Here is a 24,132-nt window from a genome sequence, read left to right on the forward strand (position 1 = left end):
TTCATGAGCTGAAATACATGTAGAGTGTTGTTCCCATGTTTCATGAGCTGAAATACATGTAGAGTGTTGTTCCCATGTTTCATGAGCTGAAACACATGTAGAGTGTTGTTCCCATGTTTCATGAGCTGAAATACATGTAGAGAGTGTTGTTCCCATGTTTCATGAGCTGAAATACATGTAGAGTGTTGTTCCCATGTTTCATGAGCTGAAATACATGTAAAGTGTTGTTCCCATGTTTCATGAGCTGAAATACATGTAGAGTGTTGTTCCCATGCTTCATGAGCTGAAATACATGTAGAGTGTTGTTCCCATGTTTCATGAGCTGAAATACATTTAAAGTGTTGTTCCCATGTTTCATGAGCTGAAATACATGTAGAGTGTTGTTCCCATGTTTCATGAGCTGAAATACATGTAAAGTGTTGTTCCCATGTTTCATGAGCTGAAATACATGTAGAGTGTTGTTCCCATGTTTCATGAGCTGAAATACATGTATATTGCTGGTCCCCTGTTTCATGAGCTGAAATACATGTAAAGTGTTGTTCCCATGTTTCATGAGCTGAAATACATGTAGAGTGTTGTTCCCATGCTTCATGAGCTGAAATACATGTAGAGTGTTGTTCCCATGTTTCATGAGCTGAAATATATGTAAAGTGTTGTTCCCATGTTTCATGAGCTGAAATACATGAAGAGTGTTGTTCCCATGTTTCATGAGCTGAAATACATGTAGAGTGTTGTTCCCATGTTTCATGAGCTGAAATACATGTAAAGTGTTGTTCCCATGTTTCATGAGCTGAAATACATGTAGAGTGTTGTTCCCATGTTTCATGAGCTGAAATACATGTAGAGTGTTGTTCCCATGTTTCATGAGCTGAAACACATGTAGAGTGTTGTTCCTATGTTTCATGAGCTGAAATACATGTAGAGAGTGTTGTTCCCATGTTTCATGAGCTGAAATACACGTAGAGTGTTGTTCCCATGTTTCATGAGCTGAAATACATGTAAAGTGTTGTTCCCATGTTTCATGAGCTGAAATACATGTAGAGTGTTGTTCCCATGTTTCATGAGCTGAAATACATGTAGAGTGTTGTTCCCATGTTTCATGAGCTGAAATACATGTAGAGTGTTGTTCCCATGTTTCATGAGCTGAAATACATGTAGAGTGTTGTTCCCATGTTTCATGAGCTGAAATACATGTAGAGTGTTGTTCCCATGTTTCATAAGCTGAAACACATGTAGAGTGTTGTTCCCATGTTTCATGAGCTGAAATACATGTAGAGAGTGTTGTTCCCATGTTTCATGAGCTGAAATACATGTAGAGTGTTGTTCCCATGTTTCATGAGCTGAAATACATGTAAAGTGTTGTTCCCATGTTTCATGAGCTGAAATACATGTAGAGTGTTGTTCCCATGCTTCATGAGCTGAAATACATGTAGAGTGTTGTTCCCATGTTTCATGAGCTGAAATACATTTAAAGTGTTGTTCCCATGTTTCATGAGCTGAAATACATGTAGAGTGTTGTTCCCATGTTTCATGAGCTGAAATACATGTAAAGTGTTGTTCCCATGTTTCATGAGCTGAAATACATGTAGAGTGTTGTTCCCATGTTTCATGAGCTGAAATACATGTAGAGTGTTGTTCCCATGTTTCATGAGCTGAAATACATGTATATTGCTGGTCCCCTGTTTCATGAGCTGAAATACATGTAAAGTGTTGTTCCCATGTTTCATGAGCTGAAATACATGTAGAGTGTTGTTCCCATGCTTCATGAGCTGAAATACATGTAGAGTGTTGTTCCCATGTTTCATGAGCTGAAATATATGTAAAGTGTTGTTCCCATGTTTCATGAGCTGAAATACATGAAGAGTGTTGTTCCCATGTTTCATGAGCTGAAATACATGTAGAGTGTTGTTCCCATGTTTCATGAGCTGAAATACATGTAAAGTGTTGTTCCCATGTTTCATGAGCTGAAATACATGTAGAGTGTTGTTCCCATGTTTCATGAGCTGAAATACATGTAGAGTGTTGTTCCCATGTTTCATGAGCTGAAACACATGTAGAGTGTTGTTCCCATGTTTCATGAGCTGAAATACATGTAAAGTGTTGTTCCCATGTTTCATGAGCTGAAATACATGTAGAGTGTTGTTCCCATGTTTCATGAGCTGAAATACATGTATATTGCTGGTCCCCTGTTTCATGAGATGAAATAAATGTAAAGTGTTGGTCCCATGTTTCATGAGCTGAAATAAAAGATCCCAGTAATGTTCCATACGCACAAAAAGCTTATTTCTCTCAAATGTTGTGGACAAATTTGTTTACAACCCTGCTAGTAAGCATTTTTCATTTGCCTAGATAATCCATCCACCTAATAGGTGTGGCATATCAAGAAGCTGATTAAACAGCATTATCATTACACAGGTGTACCTTGTGCTGTTGACAATAAAAGGCCACTCTAAAATGTGCAGTTTTATCACACAACACAATGCCACAGATGTCTCAAGTTTTGAGGGTACGCGCAATTGGCATGCTGACTCCAGGAATGTCCACCAGAGCTGTTGACAGAGAATTGAATGTTCATTTCTTTACCACAAGCCGCCTCAAACAATGTTTTAGAGAGTTTGGATGTACGTCCAACCAGCCTCACAACCGCAGACCACATGTATTGCGTTGTGTGGGCGAGTGGTTTGTTGATGTCAACATTGTGAACACAGTGCCCCATGGTGGCGGTGGAGTTATGGTGTGGGCAGGAACAAGGTACGGACAATGAACACAATTGCATTTTATCGATGGGAATTTGAATGCACAGAAATAGCGTGACGAGATCCCGAGGCCCGTTGTGAAGCCCATTTTTTAAGATATCTGTGATCAACAGATGCATATCTGTATTCCCAGTCATGTGAAATCCATAGATTAGGGCCTAATTAATTTATTTCAATTTACTTATTTCCTCATATGAACTATAACTCAGTAAAATCTTTGAAAGTGTTGCATGTTGCGTTTATATTATTTTCAGTATACTTACTACTTTTTAGCTACTTTGCAACTACTTAGCTAACCCTTTAATCTAACTCCTAACCCTAGCTTTAACCTTAACTCTAACTTTAACCTTAATCCCTAGCCTAGATAATGTTAGCCACCTAGCTAACATTAGTGTTAGCCTACTAGCCACCAAGCTAACATTAGCCACAACAAATTGGAATTCATAACATATCATACGTATGGCAAATTCATAACATATTGTATGAATTGTAATTCGCAACATATCATACGAATTGTAATTCGGAACATATTCGAAATGGATGATGGACATCCAGAAATGAATACATACCATACAAAACATAGCATATCATACTAATTTGAGTGTCCCAGATATTTATTTACTGTGTTACGTCTACCCCTGAGTTTAGGTTGCACTACTATCATAGCATAGCGCACTGTGTATGCTGGAACATTGGTAACATTGTGGGAGGCAAGCCGTCTGGAGAGACTATGTATGGACTGATTACATAAAAGGCAATAAATACATAGCTGCACCGGGGACGGTCAAAGTAAGTTATGTTGATATCAAGGTAAAATATGAAAAATTAAGATAAGATTTGGCATATCAAGAACTTGGGACTATAAAGGTTATCTGCAAAAAAGATGATTAGGAGTTCATTGGCTTTAAGGTTCTGAACCCTCATTGGTTTAAATGGTGTCAGCAATTTTATCTTGTATTCTTTTTAACTTAACATGAATTGGGGTATTTAGAGTTGTATATAGGTAGAGAATATGGTACAGAACAAGGCTATGTCAACAGCTCAGTTTGCAATTAGAACTGTCTAGTCCCACATTCTCAATGACAAATTAAGATAAGAAATTAAGTGTTATACTGTAACACATTAAGTTTACATATGATCCATAAGTTATAGATCCTGACCTTATTTCACACTCAGTTATGTCTGCCCTAATATGGACAGATCTGCCCGATGGCCACATCTGCAAATCCTTCAAATCTACCAAGTCTCCGCAGTCCAGTCTAGCCCAGTCCAATCCAGTCTAGATATTCTAATGGGTATCTGCAGTCATTAAGGGACAAATGTCCATTGTGGATTGAAACTGTTCAAGAACTCAGGTTAAATTGAATTGACAAAGTGAGTGGTGTCCCATTTGATGTCAAAGTTGTTTTCTGATTATATTGTAAATTATGACAATAGTTAAATCTAGTGCATTAAATCTTAATTTAGTTTAAAAACTTGAAATGGAAAAGGCTAATCAAACACTGGGAAATGACAATTACAGCAATTTCCTGGATGGGGGAATCTAAACGAACAAGAACCTTGAATGAGCTAAAAAGGTGTGTTGTCTTCCTGTCCTATGGATCACTGTTGTCTGCCTGTCCTATGGAGCACTGTTGTCTGCCTGTCCTATGGAGCACTGTTGTCTACCTGTCCTATGGATCACTGTTGTCTGCCTGTCCTATGGATCACTGTTGTCTGCCTGTCCTATGGATCACTGTTGTCTGCCTGTCCTATGGAGCACTGTTGTCTGCATGTCCTATGGAGCACTGTTGTCTGCCTGTCCTATGGAGCACTGTTGTCTGCCTGTCCTATGGAGCACTGTTGTCTGCCTGTCCTATGGAGCACTGTTGTCTGCCTGTCCTATGGATCACTGTTGTCTGCCTGTCCTATGGAGCACTGTTGTCTGCCTGTCCTATGGAGCACTGTTGTCTGCCTGTCCTATGGAGCACTGTTGTCTGCCTGTCCTATGGATCACTGTTGTCTGCCTGTCCTATGGAGCACTGTTGTCTGCCTGTCCTATGGATCACTGTTGTCTGCCTGTCCTATGGAGCACTGTTGTCAGCCTGTCCTATGGAGCACTGTTGTCTGTCTGTCCTATGGAGCACTGTTGTCTGCCTGTCCTATGGAGCACTGTTGTCTGCCTGTCCTATGGAGCACTGTTTGAGGACTCACCTGGATCAAACGTGTCCCTCCAGAGGACTGCAATCAGGCAAACGGCAAACATTAAAAACATGGTCTTCATTGGGACCTGCATAACAATGTTGACTTCTATTCAGTGCCGCAGGTGATGCTCAGGTAAGACACATGACTTTAATTGGTAAAACAATTGTGCGCCTGTGCCAATATCCTACTTCATCTAACTGTAAAAACAAAAAGGTCCCGTAAGGTTATCCTAAAAACTCCAAGTTCTGTAAAGCATGCTATGATCACACTGCTGCAAGCCACAGACAAAGTGGTTCTTGCCTTCCACCTCATATATATTGTAGCCCTAGCCTACCGCTTGTCTTGCCTTAAAGGGGCAGTGACACTAGGACGCCAGCCATGTAAGTTGGCACATACAGTTGGAAGTCGGAAGTTTACAAACACCTTAGCCAAATACATTTAAACTCAGTTTTTCACAATTCCTGACATTTAATCCGAGTAAAAATTCCCTGTCTTATATCAGTTAGGATCACCACTTTATTTTAAGAATGTGAAATGTCAAAATAATAATAGAGAGAATGATTTATTCCAGCTTGTATTTTTCATCACATTCCCAGTGGGTCAGAAGTTTACATACACTCAATTAGTATTCAGTAGCATCACCATTAAATTGTTTTACTTTGGTCAAACATTTCGGGTCGCCTTCCACAACAAGTTGGGTGAATTTTGGCCCATTCCTCCTGACAGAGATGGTGTAACTGAGTCACGTTTGTAGGCCTCCTTGCTCGCACACGCTTTTGCTGTTCTGCCCACAAATTTTCTATAGGATTGAGGTCAGGGCTTTGTGATGGCCACTCCAATACCTTGACTTTGTTGTCCTTAAGCCATTTGCCACAACTTTGGAAGTATGCTCATTGTCCATTTGGAAGACCCATTTCCGACCAAGCTTTAACTTCCTGACTGATGTCTTGAGATGTTGCTTCAATATATATCCACATAATTTTCCTGCCTCATGATGCCATTTATTTTGTGAAGTGCACCAGTCCCTCCTGCAGCAAAGCACCCCCACAACATGATGCTGCCTACACGTGCTTCACGTGCTTCACGGTTGGGGGAGTTCTTTGACTTGCAAGCCTCCCCCTTTTTCCTCCAAACAGACCAGAGGACATTTCTCCAAAAAGTACGATCTTTGTCCCCATGTGCAGTTGCAAACCGTAGTCTGGCGTATTTATGGCGGTTTTGGAGCAGGGGCTTCTTCCTTGCTGAGCGGCCTTTCAGGTTATGTCGATATATGACTCGTTTTACTGTGTATATAGATACTTTTGTACCCGTTTCCTCCAGCATCTTCACAAGGTCCTTTGCTGTTGTTCTGGGATTGATTTGCACTTTTCGCACCAAAGTACGTTCATCTCTAGGAGACAGAACGCGTCTCCTTCCTGAGCGGTATGACGGCTGCATGGTCCCATGGTGTTTATACTTGCTTACTATTGTTTGTACAGATGAACGTGGTACCTTCAGGCATTTGGAAATTGCTCCCAAGGATGAGCCAGGCTTGTGGAGGTCTACAATTTCTTTTCTTTTTTAGGTCTTGGCTGATTTCTTTTGATTTTCCCATGATGTCAAGCAAAGAGGCACTGAGTTTTAAGGTAGGCCTTGAAATACATCCACAGGTACACCTCCAATTGACTCAAATGATGTCAATTAGCCTATCAGAAGCTCCTAAAGCCATGACATCATATTCTGGAATTTTCCAAGCTGTTTAAAGGCATAGTCAACTTAGTGTATGTAAACTTCTGACCCACTGGAATTGTGATACAGTGAATTATAAGTGAAATAATCTGTCTGTAAATCAATTGTTGGAAAAATTACTTGTGTCATGCACAAAGTAGATGTCCTAACCGACTTGCCAAAACTATAGTTAGTTAACAAGAAATGTATGGAATGGTTGAAAAACGAGTTTTAATGACTCCAACCTAAGTGTATGTAAACTTCCAACTTCAACTGTATACAGTACCAGTCAAAACTTTGGACACACCTATTCATTGAAGAGTTTTTCTTTATTTTTACTATTTTCTACATTGTAGGATAATAGTGAAGACATCAGCACTATGAAATAACACATATGGAATCATCTAGTAACCAAAAAAGTGTTAAACAAATCAAAATATATTTTATATTTGAGATTCTTCAAAGTAGGCACCCTTTGCCTTGATGACCGCTTTGCACACTCTTGGCATTCTCTCAACCAGCTTAATGAGGTAGTCACCTGGAATGCATTTCAATTAACAGGTGTGCCTTAAGTTAATTTGTGGAATTTCTTTCCTTCTTAATGCATTTGAGCCAATCAGTTGTGTTGTGACAAGGTAGGGGTGGTATACAGAAGATAACCCTACTTGGTAAAAGACCAAATCCATATTATGGCAAGAACAGCTCAAATAAGAACAAAGAGAAACAACAGTCCACCATTACTTTAAGACATGAAGGTCAGTCATTTCGGAAAATGTCAAGAACTTTCAAAGTTTCTTCAAGTGCAGTCGCAAAAACTATCAAGCGCTATGATGAAACTGGCTCTCATGAGGATCGCCACAGGAAAGGAAGACCCAGAGTTACCTCTGCTGCAGAGGATACGTTCATTAGAGTTACCAGACTCAGAAATTGCAGTCCAAATAAATGCTTCAGAGTTCAAGTAACAGACACATCTCAACATCAACCTTTCAGAGGAGACTGCGTGAATCAGGCCTTCATGGTCGAATTGCTACAAAGAAAGCACTACTAAAGGACACCAATAATAAGAAGAGATTTACTTGGGCCAAGAAACATGAGCAATGGACATTAGACTGGTGGAAATCTGTCTTTTGGTCTGATGGGTCCAAATTTTAGATTTTTGGTTCCAACCGCCGTGTCTTTGTGAGACGCAGAGTAGGTGATCGGATGATCTCCGTTCCCACTGTGAAGGATAGAAGAGGTGTGACACTGTCTGTGGTTTATTTAGAATTCAAGGCACACTTAACCAGCATGGCTACCACAGCATTCTGCAGCGATACACCATCCCATCTGGTTTGCGCTTAGGGGGACTATCATTTGCTTTTCAAAAGGACAATGACCCAACACACCTCCAGGCTGTGTAAGGGCTATTTCACAAAGAAGGAGTGATGGAGGGCTGCATCAGTTGACCTGGCCTCCACAATCACCTGACCTCAACCTAATTGAGATGGTTTGGGATGAGTTGGACCGCAGAGTGAAGGAAAAGCATCCAACAAGTCCTCAAGACTGTTGGAAAAGCATTCCAGGTGAAGCTGGTTGAGAGAATGCCAAGAGTGTGCAAAGTTGTCATCAAGGCAAAGGGTGCCTACTTTGAAGAATATAAAATATATTTTGATTTGTTTAACTTTTTTGGTTACTATGTGATTCCATAAATGTTATTTCATAGTTTGATGTCTCCACTACTATTCTATAATGTAGAAAATAGTCCAAATAAAGAAAATCCCTTGAATGAGTAGGTGTGTCCAAACTTTTGACTGGTACTGCATGTATTATTATTTTTTAATGTCAGATAGGCAAATACACAATGTAATTTTATGCCCTCTTCCTTATACTTCTCCCTCTCGCCATATTCTCATGCACAGGAATATGGGAGATATGCTATGTACCAGGAGCTGGGAACACACACCTTGTGCAAAAAATATCTCTTTTATTATCCATGATAGTGTTGTTACACAAACAGACAAAACGGAGAATTGAACACTTGTAAGCTTACTAAATAATCAACTTTTGTAGAAAGCAGCAAAATAACATGGTAAATATATTTCCTCTGAATCTCTCGACAGTTCTGTAAACTTGCAAACTACACAATAAAGCACCTTAACAACGAAGGAGAGGGAGGAGAGAAAATTCAGATATTTTCCCAAACAGAGCTTTTGAATACCACTGACTGTCTGATGGGCATGATGAAATAATGAATGGTTTTAATAGCTATCAAACACTGTGAGAATGACAGAGCAGAACACAAGAGAGGAGGACAACAAGTTTCCAAATATATGTAGAACTTAAGATCTAAATTAAGAGGCATTTTGAGGTAACATTACTTTTAAACTAAATTGAATTATAAACTAAATTGAATTATTTAGGGCCTTCTAGGCATTGTAAAATGTTATCTCTCTGGCAAAATGCCACTACTGGTAGGGAATCTTCACCTGTCACACAGATATAAAGATAAAAGGTCTTTATCTTTGATCAAGTCAATTTCAACATCAACCTTTTTCGTGTGGATAAATAGCCCCATTAAAACATATGTGCAGCTTTACAAAAGCATTCACATTAGGGACATTTTTACACCTTAATTTCTGAGGTGAACAAAGAACAAAAACTAAGCTAGAAACATGTAACGGTTTTATTACCTTTTATGTTTAATTCCTTACTGAAAAAAAGGTTTAAATGCTAAGTAAACCTGGCCACTAGTGGTGGAACAATAATGAACCAACAATGGCTGCAATCGCGAAATAAAGCATTATTCAACATCAAACAGGAAGAGCAAATAATACCAAAGCATCTTTGCAGTATTTTTTAAAATGCGTCACACATTACACGTATTTACAAAAAGTAAGTACAGTTACGATTATGACGGTCTAACAACATGACAGAAATATTAGATTATTCAACCATGACTAAGGGTTGATTGTAATCCAAAATGTCTTAAACATGACTTTCTGAACTTATGAAACTAGTAGCTAAGTCAAACAATTCCTCTCAAATTAAAATGTGAGCTTAGCTGGTGTGGGTGGTTCTGAAACATGAGCAGGCAAATCTTGGCAATTGTTAATAATTTCTATTAAATAACATTTTTTTCTTGCACTATTCAAGCAACACATTTGAACATTAACATAGGTCATTTTCACTGATAACATCTACTTCCTTAGCCAAACAAAACACTAATTCTATTGTCCATAGTAACCAAGTCATCAACCATCAGTTGGGAATACATTGTATCAAAGCTTTTGCCCTGGTACAAAGTTTGTATCCATGTTTTATTTCAGAATATATAAATAAAAATCATAGCTAAATATGTTTTAAAATAAGTTGCACATAGAGATAAGAAAAATCAAACATTGCTGCTTCATCTCTTGTTTCTTAAAGTAACTGTCGAGTGAAAATGTAACTTTAAAAAAAGTTAATATTCTGTTAAGCCAAATAATGTTGTTGACTCATCCTATACTCATGTGGCCAAAGCATAAATTGGAGAAAAATAAACACTTCAAAAACCCCACCTCAAACTTGTATCTAAAACAGATAGTTTAAAAACTGCTTGCTATTTCCTTACAGAGTATAATGTCATACTCCTGAGGAGGATGAGCTGGCCAATCAGCGGCCTACTCACATTAAAATTTGTGATGACCAGTATACACCCACACCATTATGTTGTTGGGGTACGCACCCACCATTCAAATACAGAAAAGCTACTTTTTAACATAATTACTTTTTTTTGGAAGGAAAACTATTTTACTCATATTGTAAGTAATTACTTGTCATATTTCATAGAAATCTGGAAAAGTTTGACAGTTACTTTAAATGAAAAATAAATAGATGTAAGCTTTGAACTGTTTACAAAAGCCTAGTCGATCTAAGTCACAGATTTCACACTTTTAGCAAACTTCTGACCTTGGTAGTCCTTCTCCCATTAGATGAGACACAAGGCAGGGAACATGTCCACAATAATGACAGTAAGTGTCAGGTTTGCAGAGTTTCATTTCAATCCAGTCAATTCAGGAGAGGTATTCAAATTCCATTGATGAATTAAGCTTCCCAATATTTCGATTTGGTAAATACTGAATTTTGAACTCACTTCCTGAATTGACTGAGTTGAAATGGGAGTCGACCTCAAGGTGTGTGTACAGGTGTGAGGGTCTGAGGCGGGGGGACTAGAAAGTCCTTTCTAGGTGGTTTTGACCGGGCTCGAATTTATATTCTAGGTGGTTTTCACCGGGTCCGAATTTATATTCTAGGTGGTTTTGACCGGGCTCGAATTTATATTCTAGGTGGTTTTTGACCGGGCTCGAATTTATATTCTAGGTGGTTTTTGACCGGGCTCGAATTTATATTCTAGGTGGTTTTTGACCGGGCTCGAATTTATATTCTAGGTGGTTTTTGACCGGGCTCGAATTTATATTCTAGGTGGTTTTTGACCGGGCTCGAATTTATATTCTAGGTGGTTTTTGACCGGGCTCGAATTTATATTCTAGGTGGTTTTTGACCGGGCTCGAATTTATATTCTAGGTGGTTTTTGACCGGGCTCGAATTTATATTCTAGGTGGTTTTTGACCGGGTCTGAATTTATATTCTAGGTGGTTTTTGACCGGGTCTGAATTTATATTCTAGGTGGTTTTTGACCGGGTCTGAATTTATATTCTAGGTGGTTTTTGACCGGGTCTGAATTTATATTCTAGGTGGTTTTTGACCGGGTCTGAATTTATATTCTAGGTGGTTTTTGACCGGGTCTGAATTTATATTCTAGGTGGTTTTTGACCGGGTCTGAATTTATATTCTAGGTGGTTTTGACCGGGTCCTAATTTATATTCTAGGTGGTTTTTGACCGGGTCTGAATTTATATTCTAGGTGGTTTTGACCGGGTCTGAATTTATATTCTAGGTGGTTTTGACCGGGTCCTAATTTATATTCTAGGTGGTTTTGACCGGGTCCTAATTTATATTCTAGGTGGTTTTGACCGGGTCCTAATTTATATTCTAGGTGGTTTTGACCGGGTCCTAATTTATATTCTAGGTGGTTTTGACCGGGTCCTAATTTATATTCTAGGTGGTTTTGACCGGGTCCTAATTTATATTCTAGGTAGTTTTTGACCGGGTCCGAATTTATATTCTAGGTGGTTTTTGACCGGGTCCGAATTTATATTCTAGGTGGTTTTTGACCGTGTCCGAATTTATATTCTAGGTGGTTTTTGACCGTGTCCGAATTTATATTCTAGGTGGTTTTTGACCGTGTCCGAATTTATATTCTAGGTGGTTTTTGACCGGGTTCGAATTTATATTCTAGGTGGTTTTGACCGGGTCGAATTTGTATTCTAGGTGGTTTTGACCGGGTCGAATTTGTATTCTAGGTGGTTTTGACAAGGTCTAGTTGTATTCTAGGTGGTTTTGACAAGGTCTAGTTGTATTCTAGGTGGTTTTGACAAGGTCTAGTTGGATTCTAGGTGGTTTTGACCGGGTCGAGATGGATTCTAGGTGGTTTTGACCGGGTCGAGATGGATTCTAGGTGGTTTTGACAAGGTCATAAACGTGGATGTGGAAGTCGTCGTCGTATTTGATGTAGTAGACGGAGGGCTTGGCGGGAACCTGGTAGATAACCAGCCCAGTCCTCTTCACGCCCTTATCAGTGACGTACTCCACCTGCTTACCCACAAGGCTCTCTGTCTCCTCGCCTGGCTTCCTGTCCGCAGGCAGCAGGTGTTTGTTCTCTGGGAAACGAGGGAAAAAATAAAGGAGGAAAAAAGAGATATGCATATGGTGTCTGCCGTTTTACTTCACATACCAGAACAAATACTTCCTCCTCTTTCAGGTCCACTACTCAGCAGCTAGCCACGTAAGACATGTGTTCCAGTTCTCATGCTCTCAACAGACTACAACCATTTCACCCAGTAGCCTCATAAGCCATTCATGACCTGATTTTAAGTTGTCTTTCTGGATGTATACTTTGATCCCCAGCAGAATCTGCCCAGTATAATCAGATGTGTGTATATCTCTTCTGTATATCTCTTCCTTAGCTTTACATGTCAAACCTGCCTTTCATTCAGCTTTACAACAATTACTTCATCCTCAGGTTCTGTTAGTACTGAGGACATGGCTCCCTCCCTGGCCATCCACATACTGTGCTGTATGTCCTTATTTCAACTGCTCTATGCAGTGAAGACCATTTCTATTTCTTCTTAGGGAGATAAGATATGTGTGGGTTAAAGTCTTTACAAGGGCCTTCACTAATGTTAAACTAGATTTACAACGACCTTTACTAATGTTAAACTAGGTTTACAAACTCCTTTACTAATGTTAAACTAGGTTTACAAACTCCTTTACTAATGTTAAACTAGGTTTCCCTTGTGTCAGCACTAACCATTGCAACAGACCTGTGATTTGTATCAGACCCTCTGTCGCATCATCTTCTAAAGGTTAACATAATTATATGGAGTAAATAAAGTCTTTCTCACCAGCTTCAGGGAGGATGCGGAGGTCTCCGTCCTTATAGTCGTCCCACAGCTGGTACATGTAGAGCACAGGGTCCTTCTCATAGGTGATGTAGTACCAGTTGGTCATGATGGGGGCGCGAGACAGGACCATGCCCCTCCACTCATTCTTCTCACCGTCCTCCTTCTCAAACAGGTGCTCCACAGCCTTGCCAACCAGCTCTGGCGCATCGTGGGGCACCTTGATCTTGTTGTTTACTATGGAGGTAAAGAGAAGGATTTATAGTTTTGAAAAACACTAAAATAGCAGCCTGGTCAAGAACACGGAACACTGTGCTCACTTTTGGTTTCAGATTATTTCATTTAACTAGGCAAGTCAGTTAAAAACAAATTCTGATTTACAATGAGGGCCAACCCCGGATGACACAGGGCCAATTGTGCGCCACCCTATGGGACTCCCAATCACAGCCAGATGTAATACAGCCTGGATTCGAACCAAGGACTGTAGTAACATCTCTTGCACTGAGATGCAGTGCCTTAGACCGCTGCGCCACTCGGGAGCCCCAAAACAGAACGTGAACTGGTTCCACCAGGCTACTAAAATAGTTACTTAACTTAAACTGAGAGAATTGCTCTTTTTGTGTACTTTGGGGGCAAGAGGTAAAATGGGGAAACAAATACTAGGCCCTTTCGATCTGAATGGAATAGATAGGTGTATAGGTCCAATCCTATACAATTCTTCTACATTGACACATATACAATACAAGCTAGGTGCTGAGGTGATGGGATTGAACAAAATGATCTTGCATCGAGTTGACAACACCTTTATCTTGTGGTTTGCTGTACAGGAGATTACAATTAGCAATGCGTGGAAAGGTCACATGATAACGAAACGGTAGGTCATTAACCTACGGATAAGGAGAGCAATGGGGATAATGGTATGCAGGCTTTTATTTACAATTGGCCTTGATAAGATGAATCTGTTGTGTACATACTGACCTGGAACAAAGACCAGCACACTGTTCTTTTGTGTTTTGTACATATTTGCTTGGCGGTCATTCCAGGTCGAGAATTTCTTCTCTCATTACCAACATGCTTAAATCAAAGCTTCAACATACTCAAAACGTAGGTGAACCCACCGACTTTCTCTGTTAAAACCTGCAGGTTGGACACCCGCTCGTCTTTGAACAGCTCGATGCCATAGACGCAGTCGAAGCCGTCGTATTTGACCATGTACAGGGAAGTGTTGACGGTGAGGCGCTCCAGCACTGTGCCTTTCCACTTGGTCAGGTTGCCCTTCTCCCTCCAATTGTGCTCAATCCGCAGGCCCAGCAGGTTGTTAGGGTCTGGGGTCGACGACAGAGACAAACCCGAACTCTCACTCAGCTCGCCGCTACTACGCTTTCTGAGAGAAGAATATAGGTGTAAAATAAAGTTTAGGTTAAAGCAAAACAGGAAATACCCAAAACAGTACTCAAATATCAGTGAAATAACCAAGAACAGGTGTTTCAACCTACCTGCCCCTTTTCTTGGACATATTTCCAGAAATTCACACAATCCTGTGGGCAGAGAGCAAAGACAGTGTATTATTTCAATGCAAGAACCTTTAATAATGTAGCAAATGGCAGGGCAGGGAAGCGAACCCAGGTCGCTGGCTCACATAGTGAGGATCGCTATGTTGCACCCGCAGAACGGAAAGGCACGTCCCTGTGCCCTCGACAACTCAGCCCCCTCATAGTTCTGGGCCGTAAATTCACAAACACCATCCCACTTCTGACACCAGTGTAGAGAACGGCAAGGGAAGCGAGCCCGGGTCACTGGCGTGAAAGGCATACACCCTGCGAATCGTGCCAATAGGGTTCCCCCACTCAGTGGGAATAGTAATGTGGCTCATATACCAAGGATCTCTACCATAATCTCAATCTGGAGAAACTAATTTGATACAATTGTATTGAGTGTAGGCTAATTATGAATTAGCATTTCACTAGGCAATATTGATAACACATGGACTGTGTCACGGGGTAGAAATACCTATATTCAAATGAAATGTTAGATGGCACATTTATCTGGAGACATGCAATCTGCAAATCATAACAAGATAACCTGTTACAGTGTTATCATATAATGAATTATGGTTACGCAAGCAATAAACCCTCACCCACCAGTGTACAAGTACTGTCGAGGATGTGTTATTTTACCCAGGTAGCCCTAGTTTCCCGCGAGTATACCACAGGCGTTGTTACAATGGTTGCATTTACACAGGCAGCCAAATTCTGATATTTTTGTAACTAATTGGTGTTATGACCAATTAAATCAGCTCTAAAAGCATCTGATGTGATTGGTCAAAAGACCAATTACTGGCAAAAAAATATCATAATTGGGCTGCCTGTGTAAACGCAGATTAAGTAGCCCTACCGGATGTCAACAAACAACGTCGCCCTCACTGCATAACCTCCTTCAACTGTTGCCAGTGCAGTTGTCTGTGAAATCATGTCATGTCTCTAATGTAATTTCGCTGCGGACCACGTTTCGTAAGATTGCAGCAATTTGATATTTCTGGACAAGCCAGAGATAATCCTGACTACAACATCAAGGTGTAAGCATGCCTGTAAGCAGAGGTGTAGGCCTAGCCTTTCACATGCACGATTACGTTCAGATGTTGCCAATTGCTTTTCAAAGAGGCGCGTGCCTATTTGCGCAAAGCGAAACCAATAATAGAATATTCAACGTCATGTAATCATGTGCGGTAATTTTGTGCCGTAACACTGACCACTGGTATACAGTAAAACGACCAACTGTGTTGGCATTTGCATTACAATAAATAGCGTAGACAAAATTGACACACTGGCGGGCTTGAAATGCATAATAATGTAGTGCAGTAACACGATTATCAAAGTAGAAAGCATATTTAGACAAAGAGAGTTACCTGGCCCCTATTTTCATATCTACTTCCCTCTGCTGAGCAGAATCCGCCTCATGTAGGCTACAAGGGAACAGTCTGACTACGAGAACTACAACTACCAAGATAGGTTTATGACTAAACTCTGTAAAAGTGTTGTCCTTCGCACAGGCCGCTGGGAGTTGGTGTCCTTCATGTCACCCACACCAATAAATCCATAACAATAGATTGGGTTGTGTAACTCACAAAGGAGAAAAAATAACGGTCTTTAGTGGAGCTGTACATTGTGGCTTTGGCAAGCAATTAAATATTCAGTGTGTAGGCCTGTCTATTTCAGGAAAACTGAATTAACATCAAACGTATCCATTTTGTTTTGCCTATCCGGTAGTAAGCTTGTTGGCCAAGCGTGTAGGTTGAACTACATTTCCCACAATGCAATACATATCGCGGATTGGGTTGGGAAAATTCCTTTACAGCTGCACTATGACATGTATTTTTCCCTTAGCCCATACTTTCTTTGTCCTGCTATTCAACTGTGGGCCCATATGAATAGCTATGCCTGCTTTAGGAAATAGTCTAGACTTACAATGTGTGAGTACTTCTGTAGAATGGATGCATTGCATGTTTATATTGATATCAAACTATATAATATTGGCTACTAATAATAATATGTTAGCAATTATAAAGTGGATCAATGTTGAATCAAGGCTTGGAAGTGGTGGTATGAATGAGTCAACCAGGTGTTATTTGCAAGAAGGTGGAGGCACACAACACACACACACACACACACACACACACACACACAGCCTCAGGAAGTAGTTGGGGGGGTTGTGTATGAAGACACTGCTAATAGCTAATACAGGCCTAGTAAAGTAAATACTTTTGTATTTTTTTCAAACTAAATGTATTTGAGTGTTTACCAGCATTTGTAACTTTAGTCTGATAATAATCTGTACAAAACAGTTAATCTGATAATACTTGTGGAATATAAAAATACTTACTTCATATGTTTTCCAGTTTCTTGAAATACTTTGCAAATGCAACTTATTTCTATGTGAAACTGAAATGGTCTTTTAATTCCTTTTCCATAGATGCTCTTATCCAGAGCAATTTACAGTAGTGAGTGCATACATTTTCTATACTGGTCCCTCGTGGGAATCAAACCCACACCCTTAGCATTGCAAGCGCCATGCTTTACCAACTGGGCCACATAATATCATCACAAACCACTTGATGTCTCAATGTACTCAATTACTGTATTGGTCATTGTTTTTCTTCATGGTGACAAAAAGTCTACAGGTACAAACCTAGATGACCAGCCTATGTATAGTACAGTGTAAGGATGGTAAATTAATACTGCACAAAAAGTGGTTGTTTTCCATGGTATTTGATCAAGAAAAATATTTCAATTGTCTTGTTTTGGCCGGTGTAGACCGTCATTGTAAATAAGAATTTGTTCTTGACTGACTTGTCTAGTTAAATAAAGGTTAAAAAATAACTTTGCACCTTTTGATATAAATGTTTGAGGACAGGGTTTTCTGGATTCCATTAGAATGACAGAATCACAGAGAAAGGGACATAGCAACAACTCTTACAATTCCAACTATTGAATCCTGTAAGTTACTGTTCTTCATTATACAACCACCTTTTTGCTAAAGACGTCTATATCAGTCCACCAATACTAGTAAAGGTCTAATACTAGTAAAGGTCTAATACTAGTAAAGGTACTACTTTTGTGAAACTTTTTTTCCTGCAAAAGATTCTATATATTTTCAGGATTCTTTTGTTTATTTTGTATTTTTCACCCTCAGCACCCCTATTTCCCACGGCTATGCACGCACACACACACGCACACACACACGCACACACACACACACACACACACACACACACACACACACACACACACACACACACACACACACACACACACACACACACACACACACACACACACACACACACACACACACACACACACACACACACACACAAACAGGCAGCAAGAGTACCAAGCTAACTAAAATCAATCTCTGTCTGTCTGTCTGTCTGTCTGTCTGTCTGTCTGTCTGTCTGTCTGTCTGTCTGTCTGTCTGTCTGTCTGTCTGTCTGTCTGTCTGTCTGTCTGTCTGTCTGTCTGTCTGTCTGTCTGTCTGTCTGTCTGTCTGTCTGTCTGTCTGTCTGTCTGTCTGTCTGTCCCTCTCTCCCTCTCTCTCTCTTCCTCTCTCTGTCCCAGACTGCTGTGTCACTGTACATAATGAACTAGAGGTACAGACTCTAATCACTAAAAGACACTGCTACCTGCTGTGGGGAGTGATGGGAATAAGAAGGACCTCTGAGTCTCAGTGGATGTGATCAGTCATGCTGTCCTTTAAACTGAAATGCCAGTTTTCACCACTAGATGTCAGCCACAGTCTCTCTGTCACAGCAGACCATTCATAATGAGCTGACTTGGACAGACTTGGTGGAAAAGGTACATAATTGTCATACTTGAGGAAAAGTAAAGATACCTTAACCCTCCTGTTGTGTTCATTTCATGTTAATTAATTCTGTGTTCCCGGTCCAAAATGACCTCCCCATTATAGCTGATTATAAATCCATAATAATACATATATTATCACCTAATGTTGTGTTATATCATTGTATCAACTTAAACTCTTGTGATGATTACAAGTTTTGAACTTCTATTTGCTATTTATGGCCTGTAGGCCTCATTGACCTGAGCTCATACAACTTGTTTTTGAGTTAAAAAAGCATAATGTATAGATTATTTTGACTATAACAAATACTCAGTTGAAACTTATTGTGTTATTTATCACAGACTACTTTGTGTCAAAGTGTAACAATGACATTTGTTTTGAAACCATTTCAAAGGTTTAAATAGTGGCAGGATTTTATGTCATCAACCCGGGATATGGCGTATCTCATTGGCCCTGGGGTCATCCTGATAACATTTTCAGCTGATAGCCGACCTCTCCTCTCAGGTGGGGATGAAGACCAGGACAAATTCCCATTCCTTGACTGGTATGTAACAACAACAACCTCGGCAGGGCCCTCTTCCTCATCACTGCATTATTACACATCGGTTGTCTCTTGGTCTGGATCATATTCTGTGTTGTCTTCAACTTCTGACACGTCTTCCTCTTATGCATCTTCAATGTCAGTTTCCTGGCCTCTCTCCTCTTCACCAGTGTCATGATCAAAGATATGATCAAGATCCTCACATACAGTATATCGTTTGGTCATTGTGCTGCCACAGAACTAATTGTGAGCAAGGCTTCAAAAAAGATTTATACACCAGAGCTGCGAGAAAAGTTCTATATATTATTGAAACAACAATATTGCGATTGTTTGTGAGAATGTCAACAGGTGTGGTTCCCGTGGGGGAAAAATTCTAGTGGGGAAAGGTTGCCATGGGGGTTGCCATGGGAGCCAAGAAGGGGAGTGAGGTGTGTGTGTGTGTGCTCAAACACACATGTATGTGGGGTCTGGGAGAGGAAGTGTGTCCATCTGATGAATGGGCATGTGCCTGAAGTCAATTTTATACACTAATTGTAGTCTCACTCATTCATTTCTAATGACTGCTCATTTTTGTACAAAAGTTAAATAAAACACCCAAAATGTCATGAAAATCATCAAAATGTATTTTGTGTGTTCAAATGCCCTGTGTGGACAAAGTCATGGAACCTTATGACAATCAGATTAAATTAACTACATTTTTCAGAGAGAAAACTTGTAAATCGGTCCAATTCGACCAGAACACAGCAGGAGGGTTAATAGAAAATGACTCAAGTAAATGTGAAATTCACCCAGTAAAATGCTAGTTGAGTAAAAGTCTCTGGTATCTGGTTTCAAATGTACTTAAGTACAGTGTTGGAAAAAGTAGTACATTGACATACTTGAGTATGACATCATTTACAAATGCGCTATTTGTGTTTAGTGAGTCCGCCAGATCAGAGGCAGTAGGGATGACAATGCGTTATATTATTAGGAGCGTGAATTTGACCATATCACTGTCCTGCCTTAGCATTTGAAATGTAACAAGTACTTTTGCATGTCAGGGAAAATGTATGGGAGTAAAATGTATGTATTTACTTTAGGAATGTAGTGGAGTAAAAGTAAAAGTTGTCAAAAATATAAATAGTAAAGTAAAGTACAGATACCTCCCAAAAACTACTTTAGTACTTAAAAGTATTTTTACTTAAGTACTTTACACCACTGACTAACTGTTCAAAGCAAATGATAGAGCGTTTCAGAGGGCTTCTCTGACAACCTATCCTCTATAAGAGCTCTGAATACATATCTTATACCCGCAGTGGCGTATCTGTGTGCGTCAGACTTCTTAATCAACCTCACCCTTAGTGTTTGAACTATTCAGTCAGAAATCACTGGCCCATCAACATAAGGACTGACGAAACTAATTTGTCTCCACTTAGCGACACACAAGCCTTTGAATCGACTTTGTGAAGAATTTCTTTAACCACTCCCTGAAGGCTCTTTATAAATCATCTTCTGTCCTGGACGAGGAACTTCTGAAGAGTTTACTTCCATGGTAACTTCATTAAATGTAGTTGTTGTACCTTAGCATACTGGAGCCGGCAGACACTTAAAACCCATGACAGTCTAAGCCCTGTCTAACCCGGGGGAGGGGGGTCTACTAAGCTTTATGGAATTGTTTTAAGAAGGTCATACCAAGGACCATTTAGCTATTTGATTTAGAATGTTAAGACCCATTGAAGTATCCCTGAAAAATATTAAACAATTTTTTATGAAAAAATATCTTTGGCCTTACTGCTACTAGCCTACACAAACACATTGAATAACATATTTACTACATGGAATTTGTTGAATTTCTTTGACATGTATTTAACCCCTTATTTTTGGCACAAAACAGACGCCATATACAGTATTCTTCAACTGGTTCTGGGGGCCATTCAGACGAGTCTTGTGAGGACTGTGGGCGTCCTAGAGAAAGATCTAGGCCTAGTGTGTAGCCCAAACTTTTCGGACGCTACAGACAGAAGTTGTCAGATCGGCTGTACCGACTTCAGACGAGTCCCAAGGCACATTTGGGGGTCATAGAGCAAAACGGAGAACACCGTTGTCTTTGTGAGAGTCTCATATTTCCATAGAGTGGTCATAGGGGTCATAACCATTTGGTTGCTACAGGTGATTTTGTGAGAAGACTGTCACCTTTCACCGCAGATGCGGAAGTGTGACATCGGCGGATTTGGTGGATTAAGAGGCATCCAATGCAAGCTGATATCTCTATCTTAAATTGACAGATTTTTATTGGGATTTTTTTATTATGCTAATTAGATTCCCGCGGGGCACGGACATTGACTCTAGGGGATTTAAACTGTGTAGTACTACGGCTCTATTCAATCTGTATCAATGAAGCATTAACATTGAAGTGTTGACACACCAGGGAATATTGCCCCTAATTAGTACAAGGAAGCTATGTAGAAATACAGACGGTCTAAAGGGCCCTTCCCTCTTTGTTCCCTTCATCTGTACTGGTCTTAAAACAAAGGCTATGGTAAAACAATCAATCATTTATCTGTGCTTTTACTCGTCCAGTTTGATGCCAATGCAGTTGGAGGAAAGGAGATGAGGAGAGGAAAAGCCACTTTACACTATTGAGATACACCCAGATGAGTCATCTCTACCATTAGTCTCATCCCATTTCTCTCCCGTAATCCACTGTAGTCTGTGCCCTGAGCCCTATTCCAATACTTGTGCAATGCCTCCTTCTTTCTTACCTCCCTGTCTTGAAGTAATCCCTTTTCTGATATGAATGGATCTAAGCTCTTGCTTTCACCTCCCTTTCGAGGTTGGATCAGTGATTATGTGGTTATGTGGTAGTCCCACCTAGCTATCTTTAGATTAATGCACTAATTGTACGCTGCACTGGATAAGTGTCTGCTAAATGACTCAAATGTAAATGTAAAAAAAATATTACTCAGAGGGGACAGAGAGATAATTTATTGAACAGGGCTATGGACTGCTCTCTCAGTGGTTTGGATGCCAGTGTGCCTCCACCTTGGCTCACTCAGCAACACTGGATCTGGCCAGAGAAGCCTGTGGGTCTGGCTAAAGCTGGTGTACAATCCACCCCCACAGCCATTCATCATCACAGACACAGAACATCCAGAACAATAGAGGTGATTGTTGTTGTATAAGGCTAGAGAGAGACTAAAAGCCTTGTACACAAGGTTATAGGATTTCACTAGCATTTTATTTGAGCCCTTTGGCCTACGTCCTAATAATGATGTTACAGACATCACAAATAGTCAAGAGCTATAACTCATGTAATATTATGGCAGCTGTCATGAGTCATGAATCCTTAGGACATCTGTTATGTGGGTACAATGAAACCGTTAGGTTGTCCTTTTGAAAAAGGGTCCAAGTAGGCCTATAGTGCGTCTTACGTCAGAAACGGCGACTGAGTTTAGGCCATCTCGAATCCTTTTTCAAAAGGGCTTCCTGTCAGCCGAAGAACAAGCGCTGCACCAAACACAATGTCTTCAGACGTTTACAGTGGAGATGTGTAGCCAGTGTGCGTGTGAGTGAGTCAGAAAGTTAAGCTGACAAACCGTATGTGTGGGCCTTGTGTCCTCCCCTCTGACTGTGTACAAAGCTTTCCTGCTGGCCAAGGTTGCCTGTCTACGTTCCTGGCTGCCTGTCGTTGTCACAGCAACTGAGGAAAAAGCATTGAGCTGAAAAAGCACTGCTACGTTGTTTCACCAAATAGCTAAAAGTTGCCATGACTAATGGAATAACTTGCTTTATATTTGTAAGAGTGAAGCAGGATGATGACGGTGCTATTCCGACTCACTTCCTGCTTTTTATTCGGCACATAAAGTCACACACTGCTGTACAGAATGGCTTTAGATATTCAGACAGTCTTGGGAGGGAAACGGGAGTAAAATACAATTAACTTTATTATGCTCTTAAATATTTTACAGTTCATCACATAACAGCAAGGATTAACATTTTAACATGTGATTCCACTCAACACATGATCTTTGGTTGATCATTTGATCAATGAATCCCATTATGGTATATTACCAAAAATTGTGCAGTATTATCTAATAATATTCACTCTTAATCCAATGGTAATCCAAATTGGGGATCGGGATAAACTGGCAGGTCATAGATGGATCACTCGTGTCAGTAGCCAATAAAGTTTGCAAACCACTGCTTAAAACCAAGTAGCTTAGTGTAATCCTAAAAAGTCTGGAGGGAAAGTAGCCTTGGCTCCATCACACACGCACACGCGCACACGTGTGTACGTATGCACGCGCACACACACCCCCTCTCTCTTCCTCTCTTTCTCTCTCTTACACATACACATAGATTGCATCCAAATCCCTGGTCTGTCCCACACACAGCCAGGTAACTCTCTCTGCTGCTGTCTCAGCTGCTAAGAGGTTCCTCCGGCAGTGGTATCCTAGGAGGGGAGCCAGTGGATGCGTTCTCCCCAGGGGCATGCTGCGAATCTCGCCTTTAAAAATAGAGTACTCCCGTTCTCCCTCCATCTCACATCTCCAGATATATGTCAGTTCAATTTTCACTGCAGGAGAGAAGACACTCACTTGCCAAAAGGGTCAGGTAGAGTTTTCTGGTGATGAAAGCCTTTGCACATAGGTGGGATGAGACAGAATCTTTGACAAAACTTTTCCCTAAGCTCCCAGAATATTTACAATGAACAGAACAATGAACAAAACATTTTGTTTTATCAAGAACCTAGATAACATTTATTCTGGAACTCAATATAAAGAACAAGCTAGACTGTGTCTGGTTTATTTTTGGGAACTCCCATTCAGTTTTTCTATTTCTCAAACCAAGGAACCTCAATCCCAGCCACCACATTCTTCCTGTACTTCTTCTGCCTTTATCAAAAGATCTCCAGGCCTGGTAGCCATGTAAATGAGTTCCTGTTACAGCTGTACTGTCCTGCTGAGAGTGTTGATTGTGGTATGGGATGAATTACAGAGGGGATATTATGGTGAAGGAGACATGTAGACTCAAGACCGGTCATGTCTATATCCAAGGTCACACTGTGTGTGCGTGTGTGTGTGTGTGTGTGTGTGCGTGTGAGTGCGTGTGCGTGTGCGTGTGAGTGT

The 24,132-nt window shown here is 40.3% G+C and overlaps 2 protein-coding genes across 4 annotated transcripts in view; both read right to left on the reverse strand.

Moving 5' to 3' along the window:
• LOC106569541 (hydroxysteroid 11-beta-dehydrogenase 1-like protein) overlaps positions 1 to 5,227 on the reverse strand; it is a 28,061-nt gene extending 22,834 nt beyond the window's left edge. The window contains exon 1 of the mRNA XM_045694352.2: positions 4,950 to 5,227. Within this exon, the coding sequence (XP_045550308.1) occupies positions 4,950 to 5,031 (82 nt within the window). The 5' untranslated portion in view covers positions 5,032 to 5,227. The remainder of the gene's footprint in view (positions 1 to 4,949) is intronic.
• A 4,074-nt stretch (positions 5,228 to 9,301) lies between these two features.
• On the reverse strand, positions 9,302 to 16,140 carry LOC106569542 (spindlin-W). Of its 3 annotated transcripts, none has more exons than XM_014140998.3 (5): positions 16,031 to 16,140; positions 14,622 to 14,663; positions 14,244 to 14,509; positions 13,129 to 13,362; positions 9,302 to 12,384 (listed from the first exon to the last, which is right to left on the reverse strand). In XM_014140998.3, the coding sequence occupies exons 2-5, from the start codon at positions 14,639 to 14,641 to the stop codon at positions 12,179 to 12,181; spliced, it is 726 nt and encodes a 241-aa protein (XP_013996473.1). In that variant the 5' UTR covers positions 14,642 to 14,663; positions 16,031 to 16,140; the 3' UTR covers positions 9,302 to 12,178. The 3 variants fall into 3 exon arrangements, with proteins under 3 accessions (XP_013996473.1, XP_013996474.1, XP_013996475.1); XM_014140999.3 differs by lacking the exon at positions 16,031 to 16,140 and adding an exon at positions 15,520 to 15,747; XM_014141000.3 differs by lacking the exon at positions 16,031 to 16,140 and adding an exon at positions 15,267 to 15,288.
• Positions 16,141 to 24,132: the final 7,992 nt, after the last annotated feature.

This window comes from Salmo salar, chromosome 14, assembly GCF_965601325.2.
Source record: "Salmo salar chromosome 14, fSalSal1, whole genome shotgun sequence".
In the NCBI taxonomy this organism is placed as follows: Eukaryota; Metazoa; Chordata; class Actinopteri; order Salmoniformes; family Salmonidae; genus Salmo; species Salmo salar.

What these genes read in the sequence shown, in the direction of transcription:
- LOC106569542 (XM_014140998.3), bottom strand. Translation starts at nt 14,641, where the DNA reads ATGTCCAAGAAAAGGGGCAG. An exon ending in GGTTTTAACAGAGAAAGTCG is followed by an intron (nt 13,363 to 14,243) that starts GTGGGTTCACCT and finishes TTACCTCCATAG; the next exon opens with TAAACAACAAGATCAAGGTG. An exon ending in CCGCATCCTCCCTGAAGCTG is followed by an intron (nt 12,385 to 13,128) that starts GTGAGAAAGACT and finishes CTCGTTTCCCAG; the next exon opens with AGAACAAACACCTGCTGCCT.